This window comes from Camarhynchus parvulus, chromosome 1A (genome assembly GCF_901933205.1).
Source record: "Camarhynchus parvulus chromosome 1A, STF_HiC, whole genome shotgun sequence".
NCBI lineage: Eukaryota > Metazoa > Chordata > Aves > Passeriformes > Thraupidae > Camarhynchus > Camarhynchus parvulus.
Window position 1 is genome coordinate 25,429,393 of NC_044586.1, and position 10,985 is coordinate 25,440,377.

Consider the following 10,985-nt stretch of genomic DNA (forward strand, 5'->3'; position numbering starts at 1 on the left):
CTCCTGGGGCGGTGGGAAGGGAGCAGCTGGCCCGGGGCAAAGCCTCCAGCTCCTGAGATAAGTGCCTGGCTGGAGAAAGCCCCTCCCTGCAGTGCCAGAATCAGCCTGGAGAGCTGCACAACGCTGCAGTGTCACCCACAGCACTGGCATTGGCAGCTGCCCTGCACCTTTGTGAGCAGACACCCCGGCTGGGTTGAGAACAGCCCTCTCCAGGTGCTGGATTCCAGAGGATGATGTTCCCTTGTGCTTGGCCAGCAGGCTAGCCACGAGGACGTGCAACTCTTGCATTAGCTCTGGGGAACAGCTGCTAGGGTAAGTGCTAAACATGAGAAGGGTATGTTACAGCTCCCTGGCTCATTCAGCAGCCATCTGGGATGAGAGGTGGGGGCTGTCCACCCCTGGAGTCTACTCCCATCACAGCCCAGACTTTGGCTTCAAAGAATTAATGAAATCCCTGAAGGAAACTGCTCTGAAATAATTTGCTTATAGAGTAAGGCTGCTGCTTTGAAGGAGGAGGGCTATTTCCCTGCTGAAATATGCTCTTAAGCCTTCCTATACTGCATTCTCCACACACACATCACTGAGAAACATGCTCTAGAAAAGAATGTGACACTCATGCAGAAAAGAAGAAAGAAACTGGTTTTATTCTCAGACACTGAAGTCTTGTTACGGCATCTAGCTGCATTCCCCCGACTGGCTTTGCCTGCACAAGGATGGATTTTAACAGGGTAGGGCACCAGATACAGACCAGGAGACCATCACAGGAGGTAAGTAACCCTTTACAATGAGTCAGAGCACATGGCAAGCGTAACTCAAGAGAGGGATTTTCCAGGGACCAGTCCACCCCTGCCAGGTGATCTTGTTTCCTCGAAAAGGCACTTCCAGGACTGGAGTTGGTATGGGAGAGATGGGGACAACAGGAGGAAGTACTGGGGGAGAGGGAGGGAGATGCTTCCCAATTTAACCCATTATGGTCATGATGGGGTGGTGGCTGGGTTGTTCTCAGTGTATCAGAAGAAGCAGCAAAGGCCTGGAGACTGGTGCAGGAGGCAAGGGGATGGGAAGGGGGAAGGCAAACTGGGTGAACTCATTCTGTCCATTCCTTCTTGATGGACAGGTTCCACTCCCAGGTGAGATGGTCGTGCTTGTCATCATCCGTGAAGAAGGATTTGTTGTGGTAGGTGCCTCGAGCCAGCATACCCTTGGGAGCCTCCTCAACAGGCGTCAGGAACTCGTACTCCTCTGGCCGTGGCCCGTAGCTGCCAACCATGAACGTGGCTTTGTCCACTAGGAGAAAACAAGCCACAGGGAATAAGCCCCTCACATGGGGAATGATAGGGAGAGAGGAAGCCACGAGCAAAAGAGCACGAAGGAGATGGGGGAGAAAGGAACGGCCCGTGTCAGCAAAGGAGAGCAAAATCAGTGGGAAAAGCGGGTTAGTGAAGCATAAGGACAGCTGGAAGGATAACACGGATGGATGGGCAGGTGAATAGGCAACTCAGTTTGTGCACTCTCACATGGGTGCACTTGTCCTGGTTTGAGACAAATTTGGGAGAAAACTGAACATTCTGGCTGTGAGTACACCCAGCATATGGCTCAAGATCTACCTTGATTTCCCACTACTTCTCTCTGCTGGTGAGAAGATGCCAGCAATGTGTGCTGAACAGGATGCTGAAGCCTCAGAGGTGGTTGCACAAGAATGCATGTGTGTGTGTGTGTGCAAAATGGGGCTTTCCTCTGCCTTGTCCAAGCACAGCAGCACTGAGGAGAACCCATGGGCAAATACAGGGACACAATGGAAGGTTCACAGAGCAGGTCTGAATTTTACCAAGGGCTTTTGAAGAGCTTTCAGAGGGTGGGAAGCTCCACACAGGCTGAGCCACTGCACAGGGGGTGGAGGGCAGAAGAGCTCTGTATGGAGAGGCAACCTGTGGCAAGCACAGTCCAAGCAGAGTGTCTGTGGACTTAGCTGCTGCAGACAGGGGTGTAGCATACAGATCCCAGAGCTGGCTCACACTGAGTGTGCACAGAACAAAGAACTGCTGTCCTGGGTGAAGAAGGCACTCTGCTGACTCGTTACCTCCTGAGTGTTAGCATAGGGTGGCACTTGGGACCAAGGGAGCCTCTGTCCCAGCCCTGAGCTGCAGAACACTTGTTCCAGAAGAGGGAACACACAGGCAGGAGCAGTGCTGTGCAGGGCATGCAGGGCTCTTACTCACCCTTCACCCCTGTCCGGTAGGTGTGCTGCACGTACTTCAGTCCTGACACAATGTCCCTGTTTACCTGCAGGAAGGAACCAGAAGTGTCAGGAGAAGAGTTTTGGTTTTGCATCTGATGATTTTCCCCCTCCTTAGGGACATACCCATCTTGGCTCCCTACACAAGGGAGCCTCAGCACAGGGCACATTGAACAGGTCCCTAAAACAACTTCTCCATAGGTACCTGGAGACCTTTACCATCCTCTGCGCAGCTCCTGTACTTCCCTATCCTTTGCCCGACTTTGAATCTGACTGGAGCACATCAGTAAGGTTCTCAAGACATGCTGATGAGGACAAAGAAAAGGGAAGCAGGGAGTTCCCATTTAATAATTTTCATACTGGAAACCATCCATGGGTAACTAGAGTCATCCCTTCAGCCCCTGTGGGTGGGCAGCATTCAGGTGCCCTCTAAGCTCCATGGGTAGCTGGCAAGTTTCTTCTCAAAAGACAGAGGGACAGTTTTCATAATCTTTTCTCAAATCTCCCATGGATAGCTTGGATGTATCCAGCATACACTGCCTTCCCACAGTGTACACTACTCAATCTGAAAACAAGATGGACAGATCATTTTACATTCCAGGGTAGAATTCCCACAGTACCAGCCCTTACCAGCCATGCAACTGAGGGAGGGAATTAGAATAACCTGCCTGGCTTCAGGTGTCTCCAGTCAACAAGGCACAGATACAGATGCAAATATTTCAAAGCACAAAAGAGAGCTGGAGGTGTCTCAGGGGAGAGCATTGGGGGACATTCATCTCTGAGACAGCAAGCCTCAGAGAAAAAGGGAAACCTTCCCTACAGAGCCCACAATATTAACACCTTTCCTCATCTGTCTCAGGAGAATTATCTTTCTTCCATTTTTGCCTTCTCCTCCCAGCCCAGCTTTGAAGCAAGCACTTGCAGAGATGATCAGTTCAGTGATGGATGCCACACTGCAGCGTGGCCAAGTTTCATTTTCAGCTGTAAACAGAAGAAATGGCTGACACACTGCTTAATGGGAGTGAGGGAGAAATTAGCCCATTTAGGTATATCACAACCTGAAGAATTCAGGTATCTTCAGCCAAATGCTACAATATTACATCTTCTTAATGTGCACATGAAGCCCAGTATTACTGACTGAATCAGTACTTCACAGCCATTTTCTCTTCTCTTCTCTTCTCTTCTCTTCTCTTCTCTTCTCTTCTCTTCTCTTCTCTTCTCTTCTCTTCTCTTCTCTTCTCTTCTCTTCTCTTCTCTTCTCTTCTCTTCTCTTCTCTTCTCTTCTCTTCTCTTCTCTTCTCTTCTCTTCTCTTCTCCTCCCTGTTCATTTCCACTTAGTGTGAAGTAAAGATTTTCCAGTGGCTAAAAAGCAAAACCAAACTCAGCCAAAACTACCCATCTGGCTTTTCAACCACTCCTTTATCAGTGTGAGCAAACAGAAACCAACTTCCTCCAAGGGATGAGCAAGCAGAAATGATTTCCTGGAAATACCTCATCCCTTGCTGGGTAGAGCAACACCTGAAGCTAGGGGAGTTTTGCAAGTGTTCAGCTTTTGGGCAGGCATTCTGCCTGGCTCTGACAGACTGCCACTGACTGGCCTTAGCAACTGGTAAGAAGCAACTGGAAGGAAAACAACTCACTCTGAAGTGGATCTTAACTCTGTATTCCACCCCTTCCTTTAATACAAAGGTCTCTTTCTTGAGTGCTTCGAGGTCACCTGCAAGAAGAGAATCAAGCTGTCAGCTAGAGATGTCACAGCAAGGAGAGACCAGGCACAGGGGGGAAGATGGGGTTGCTGTCAGAGGTGAGCATCCCTTCAAAGGATGACGCCTGTAAAATGAGCATGCAGACATCCTTGTGAGATTGTGTTGTGTGACCAAGTATACAGAAATTCCTGGGTGCTCGTATGTATCTGTGCCCACAGAAGATAATGCCTGAACACACACAGGTCTGAGCACATGTACACAAAGATGTTTATGCACAGACTTGTTGCAGAGCAGATGCAGCAGTGTGTGTATGCTCCATCCATGCCCAGCCTGGCTTGGTGAGAGGAGCGTGTTCCACAGCTCCTGCCCAGTTTGGAAGGCTGCCTGGGCCCCGCAGGGGTTTTGGGTGAACAGGAAGCCTCTCTGCCTCTCCAGGCCCAGCTTCCTCTCTCTGCAGAAAAGCCCATATAAGGCTCTCTCCCCATGCCCCCAGGAGCCGGAACTGCAGTATTACTCGATTCTGAAGTTTCAATACAGCCTGCTACCCAAATGCATGCACATCCCCTGTGCTCATGAAGTGTCATTGAAAGGAAGCAAGCAGAGACAGCAAGAGAAACCCAGAAGCTCCTACAGCAGTCTAGATGAAGGAAAAAACCCTCAATATTTTCCTCTGTTACATCTCCTTCTTTTTGACTTATATGTGTATACCTTAAAATAAGAAACAAGGCTAAGATGACTTCAGAGCTCCTCTAAAACCCACTGTGGCATCCCAACGACAAACTCTCTTTTAACTTGGAGCACGCCAGGGCCTTTAGTTGCTCCCCTCTGTGACCAAGGGCAGAGCCTGTGCCTACCTGTAAGATCCATGGTGATGGGTCCTGGAGCAGAGTCACAAACCAGAGTGAGTCGGGTGACCACCACATTGGGAGCTGTTGGGTCTGCAGGTAGGGAAAGTCAGGGGGAAGCTGTCAGCTTGCAAAATTAAATGCAATCAGAGGGGAATGACACTGAGGAAACAGGGATGCCTTGCCACACAGAAACTGCATTTCATGAAACACCCAGTAATGCCAGGCTTCCTTAGCACAATAGGACCATATGTCTATCCAGTCCTTCCACATGGATCCCTCTGGCCTCCATCACAATACCCAGAGGTGGTCTTTCCACCACAGAAAATTTCCTTCTTAGGATTATTTTGAGCAACAAGACCACCTTTCAGCACAGGCTGACCCCTTTAAAATCCCCAAAAGTCCTCTGAGACCCACACATCTCCCACCACAAGTTCTTTTCTGGTGCCAGCACTCCCCAGTAATCTTCCTAACACTCAGAGAGCATCTTCCATGCTTCCTTTATGTGCAACTTTCCACCTGCCCATCCCCAGCCCTCCAGCACAAGCAGTGCATGTCCCTGGGCAAACAAGGTCCCTCTTCTCTGAAGCAACAGCACACTGCTGCAGCACATCTCCCCAGTCCCCCCCTGCCAGTGTGCCCCAACCTACCTACTACCACAGGTCCATCTCCCAGCAGGGACTTCTTGTACTTAGCGAGGCTTTCATCATCCTTGTCCAACTCCTGCAGCTCCTGCAGTGTTTTCTGGGGAGGAGGTTTGTAATTGAGTTTCCCATCCAGCTCATCATCATCATCCTCCACATGAGGCTCTTGTGTCTTCTCAGTCATGGTGACTTGGTCTGGGTGACAGAGGAGGGGGCAGTCAGAGATTGCTGTGGATTGGGAGTATGGGGGCACTCACTCTGGGCACAGTGTGGCTCAGCGCCCTGACAGGCAGGCACCCACCCAGTGCTGAAGGCAGCGGGATCCCTACAGGCAAATGGCGACGGCAATCGGCTGCAATCCAGACACTGCTGTGCTGATATTCTGGCTCAAACACAATCCCCCCCTACCCCCGCTCCTCTCCCTGCAGGCACCACGCGCACACGCAGACCTACACCATTATTCGCTCCCAGGGAGGAGATGCAGGAGCAGAGGCTGAAACCAGAGTGATTTACAGCCACTCTGCAGCACAGTTGTGGCCAGCAACCCTGCAATTACAAGCCATCGTACAGGGCTCGCACAAAGAGCCACTGCCACACGCTGGAGCACAGAGAAACACGAATAAAGCCAAGGACAGATGCTTCGTTCACCCTCCCATAATGGGTTAAAAGCCACATTTCACAGAAAGGCCGAATATCTGACAGCCACTTTCTTAGATTAGCAAGTCAGCTGAAGCTCTCAAGGAAGCGGGCAGCAAAGTCTATCTGCTGGCATTGCCTGCGCTCCCACTGGCAGCTCACTCCAGGCACCCAGCAGGAGTCCTTCCCAGTGAGCAGGGAAGCATGATGGGGAGCCCAGAGGAGCCAGGCACACCGTGCTGCTCCAGTGGTGCCCTCGGAGTGCGAGGCAGGAGAGCTGAGCCGCACTCAGCAGGGCTGGGTCCTGAATGGCACACGGGCAGCAAAACTGCTGGGCTGGCATCCCAAATGGAGCCAGAGCAGGGAAATAGACACCAATGGGATGGGGGAACAGGAGGTAGGCAGGAGAGGTAAGCAGTGCTGTGCCAGGTGCCCCTCAGCCAGCTGCCTGCCTCCAGGAGGCAGCCATATGGTCGCAGCCACCTTCCCACTCTTGGGAGAAAGGCTGACAAACAGAGCAGTGCCTGGTACAGCAGCAGCTGTCACACATGGCCAAGCCATTCCTTGGTCTTTGGCAGCAAGAGGATTTGGTCAAGCTACACAGATCATTCAGTTCACTTCCACTTAGGCTTCTTTGAGACTGTCCCTACTAAAAAGTCCCCTTTTGCTTCCTTATTTGCAATTTTCCAAACAAATAATTTGTCCTTCTCTGCAGCTGTGGCCTTAACATTTGCCTCTGCTCCCAAAAATTAAACTGGGAGCTAATGGGATAGTCTTTTAATTTATTAAAATAGAAAAGAAACACACAAAAAAAGAATAAAAAAAAGAAAACAACTGTTTAAGGTGAATCATCAAGTGGTGTCAGGCAACTCTGAGTAGTATGCAGACCTCTCAGAGCAATTCCAGTGCAGGGAAGAAAAATAATCAAGGAGTGGTACATTGGCACATTGCAAAGGGACAGAAAAGAACTGACCAGCACACAAACAAGAAGATTCAGTCAGGTATTTTAATTGGAAATGGCCATTGCAAGACGACTTTGCAATTTTGTGGTGAATGAGGAACTAGTACAGAATGGGCACATGGGAAATAAAAGGGAATATCAACCCAAACAAACAGGAAAAAAACCAGGAACCAGCAGCTGAAAAACCCTGGCTCAGTTCATGCCCAGACCTAGGAGTGTGAAATATCTAAATACCATAGGAAAGGCCCTTCACCTTGTCCTCATGAGAAAGGAAACCAAAAGCTCCCTCCCTAAAGCAGCAACTACACATGCCCCAGCACTCTGTGGCCCCAGCAGTCACCTTAGAAAGCCCCTCAATCCCCTCAGTGCCATCCCACGTTCAGCACAGGAGGAGGCTGTGGTCAGCCATGACAGCCAGTGCCAAGCCTTGCCTTCCACTTGGGCTCCAGCTGCAGGTCTGAGCACTGAGCCGAGCTCCCCACAACACCAGGCTGCATCTGCCACCAACACGAGCACAGACCACAGGTGCCTTCCCCCACCCCATCCTCCCATGTCCACCTCCTGTAGTTTATCACAGGAGATGGAAAGAGGCATCTCTGACCTCATGCAGAGAAAAGGCAGAGTCAGGACTGCACCAGAGTCAGACTGGACTGGCTGCTCCTCATCGCTCAGACCTTCCCTTTGCACCACACATGCCACAGAGACTGTCCCTGCCAGCCCCCAGGGGTGGCTCACTTGAGGGGGAATGCTTTTAGGTTCTGAACCTCCCAGAAAGGTGCACAGACAATCTGCCATGCCAACAGCAAGATCCTGCAGGGAACAGGACCAGCCAGACTGTCTGGGATGAACAACCTCTGGCTCACAGGCGCCTCAGGATGGCACTGATCAGACCAAGTTCTGGCATTTTTCCCCAAGCCATGGACCTGACGCTGCCTTCCTGCCAAACTCCAAGGCAGGCGGTGACCAAGAGGAAAGCTCCCATCCCAGCAGCTCCTGCCCCTACTTGCTGGTGCCCTCTGCAAGCTGAGACACATTCCTGAGCTCAGGCACCAGAGACATCATGATGCTGTCGGGGTTCCTGAGTTTCTGAGAGCCAATACAGAGCCCCCATTCAGACCAAGAGCCTCACTAAATTGAGAAAACTAACCCTACACTGCTATATGCAAGGAGAAATCTGTGTGCTTGGTGTCTTGCCCTGCCACATTTTTCTTGCCTTTCTGCAGCTCCAGCCCACAGTCCTGCGTCACCTGCACCCCCGAGGCCTGGCAGCACCCGTGAAACAGCAGGGAGGGGGCAAGGGCAGGGTTAGGGATCCCTGGTAGCCAGAGATGGCTGCAGGAGGCAAAGACGGAATCACGCCTTGGCGAGAGGTGCGAGAGTCTCACAGCTGGGCTCTGCCTGTGCCGTGGACAGACAGCTGCCCTCGCACCTGCAGCAGGAGGGGCACTCACAAGGTGGAGGGTGGGCACCTCCTCGGCCCCCCCCCATGCCTCCACGGGGCACAAAAGGGCTGTCAGAGGGACAGCATTTCACTTGCCCTCCGTCTGCTCATCACTTCTCCACACCACCCCCTGGCCGAGGGCTAATCTCCAGGAAGCGGGTTTAGCAGGGAGGAAGTAATTTTCCGCGATGGGGGAGAAGCGCACCGGACTCAGCAGCGCCCCCAGCCCCGGCCTCCCCGTCCCAAGCCCCGGGGTGCAGAGGGGAGCCCATTGCCCGGGGAGCGCCGGGCACCAGCTCCGGACCGCGGGGCCCCTTCCCTTCCTTGCCCTGCCCCTTCGCCCATCGCAGCGCGGAGCCTGGCTTCCCCCTCGGGTCGGGCAGGGCTCTGCCTGCCGCCCCGGGCAGGAGCGGGCACCGGCGCCAGCCCCGGAGCGAGGGCGCGGAGCTGCGCGGGGAGCGAGCCGGGGCCGCGCCGTCCGTGCCCGCTGCCCCCGCCCGGCCCCCGCACTCACCGGCGGAGCGGCGCCTGCGGCCGGGGTCCTCCTCTGCTGTCAGCGCTCAGCCTCGAGCTTTGGCAGTTGGAGCAGGAAGGAAGTTGGTGAAGAGAGGAAAAAAAAAAAATAACACTCACACGCAGCGAAAAAAAAAAAAAATCCCAAGAGCGGCGGCAGCAGCAGCCCACCCGCAGCAGAGGAAGCCCTGGCGGCCCCGCATGCTGCGGCGCTCCGCCGCCTGCCCCGCTTTGTCTGCGCCCGCTCCTTTTGCGCAGAGGTGCGCAGGGCTTTGTCTGCGGAGCTGAGCCCGGCCGGGGACGCGGGAGTGCTCGCCGTGCGCCGCTTCGGGCTGCTGTGCCCGGGAGCGAGGGGGTGATGCCTTTGTTTTTCTCCCCAGGCTTTTATTTTGTTTATTTTCCTGGTGTAATTATGGTCGGTTTCAAAAAGTGGCGCTGATTTATACCGATTAAAATGTGCGGAGAATCGGGTCGTGTATTCCTGCGTACGTGGGAAGATAAGCAGTATTGCAAATGGAGGTTCTTATGAACCTCATTTTTCCTGCTACCTGCTGCACTTAATCAGCTTATTGTTCCCAACTCCCAGCCCTTCTCACACAAGCGGTTTCCAAGATCAGCTACCTCAGGAATAAAAGGCTCTCATTTCCCAGGGTTGCTTAAACGATCAAAAAGATTTCACACCCCTTACTTTGTGAAATATCAGCAGATTTCCTCTTTCTTTGCCCCTCATGGAGTGTCCACTCAGTTCATCAGTCACATAAATCCTTCATGTACATAGTCCTCTGTGCACAACAAATTAGATCATTGGTTTGCAAACAACAAATCTGGGCCTGCAATGACTGATACACTGCTCTTAATGCATTTACAGCAGCAAAATAAGCAAAGCATATCTATTGCCAATGGGCTTACATTCTCTGCCCCAGATCCACACATCCATTAAAAGTGTTTATTGTACACAAATTTTTAAAGGCTGCAAACAACTGAGGGAAAGGGGTCTTCTTCAGGGAGTAACAGAGCTCAGAAGAGCGAGGATTGATTTTTCCAGCCAGATATTTGTTTCATTTAGGTTATGGGTGGCACAATGCTCCTTACCTCATGAATTTCAAGGGAAAAACAGAGCATATGTCTGTCTGACAGTGGATTCCCATTTATCAGGGGCTATAGCCTCAGAAACATTTCAAGCTTCCATTAATTAGTTTCACCATCAAGAAAAATTATTTTATTCTCTGCCACTCCTTTTCATGGCTACACTAACCCTTCCCTTCAGCCAACCCAAGGGACCTGACTTGAATACAGTAGTTAGATGAGTTCAGATGCTACCAGGGAAAAAACATGTAAGCAAACGTGTAAGTATACATTGGTGAGTTTTCAACCCAGATAGGTTTCCCCATACCTGTTTATAATGGACAAATGGGACTAAACCTTTATGCCAGCACCAGTGGCTGAGTGGGATGGGGATGAGGATGAGGAAAGAACAGAGCAAATTCTTTCAACTACAGTGCCACTTTATGGCAGCTCATATTGTTCATGTAAGCTGTCCTTGCCTGGGAAAGCTGTGGAGAGTTGGATGTGTTAACTATGGAAAGATTTGAGGAAGCCCCTGTGTCTTGTACAACAGCTTCTTGTCTTGGTTTCCTTGCTGTCTAAGTCTCTGATTTCAGTTTAGAAACTGAACACAGTGTAGCTGGGAGGAGGTGTGGGTTGAGGTTACTGTTCACTCATGGCTTGGTTTGAATTTCCCTTGGTTTTAGCCACTGTGTAAGTGCAACTGTAAGTAGTGTTATTGCAATCATTCTTGCTGAAGAACAGTTGAGATTAGCTTGGTCTCTTTTGTGGGCTTCTTTTTAGTTAAACACCAGACTGCACATGCCTTTGGGTAGCTATTTACACACTTTTTCTAAACACATGAGAGCATAAATTAAGATCAGTTCATCCACAAATATGCGTAAAGGTATAGGGATGTGTATCTGTGTGCCACCATATGTATGTGCACTCAACCTACA

General features: G+C 51.3%; 1 protein-coding gene across 1 annotated transcript; it reads right to left on the bottom strand.

The window, feature by feature from the left end:
* Positions 1 to 625: 625 nt before the first annotated feature.
* Positions 626 to 9,325, bottom strand: ARHGDIB (Rho GDP dissociation inhibitor beta). Its single transcript, XM_030960639.1, has 6 exons — positions 8,984 to 9,325; positions 5,438 to 5,626; positions 4,797 to 4,880; positions 3,877 to 3,953; positions 2,220 to 2,283; positions 626 to 1,287 (listed from the first exon to the last, which is right to left on the bottom strand). Exons 2-6 carry the CDS (start codon positions 5,613 to 5,615, stop codon positions 1,088 to 1,090), a joined length of 603 nt encoding a protein of 200 aa, XP_030816499.1. The 5' UTR covers positions 5,616 to 5,626; positions 8,984 to 9,325; the 3' UTR covers positions 626 to 1,087.
* Between the last annotated feature and the right edge of the window lie 1,660 nt (positions 9,326 to 10,985).

Coding starts and splice junctions, on each gene's coding strand:
- ARHGDIB (XM_030960639.1), bottom strand. CDS start 5,615: ATGACTGAGAAGACACAAGAGCCTCATGTGGAGGATGATGATGATGAG. Junction 4,881..5,437: donor AGATGGACCTGTGGTAGTAG/GTAGGTTGGGGC, acceptor CCCTACCTGCAG/ACCCAACAGCTCCCAATGTG. Junction 2,284..3,876: donor GAGTTAAGATCCACTTCAGA/GTGAGTTGTTTT, acceptor TCCTTCCTGCAG/GTAAACAGGGACATTGTGTC.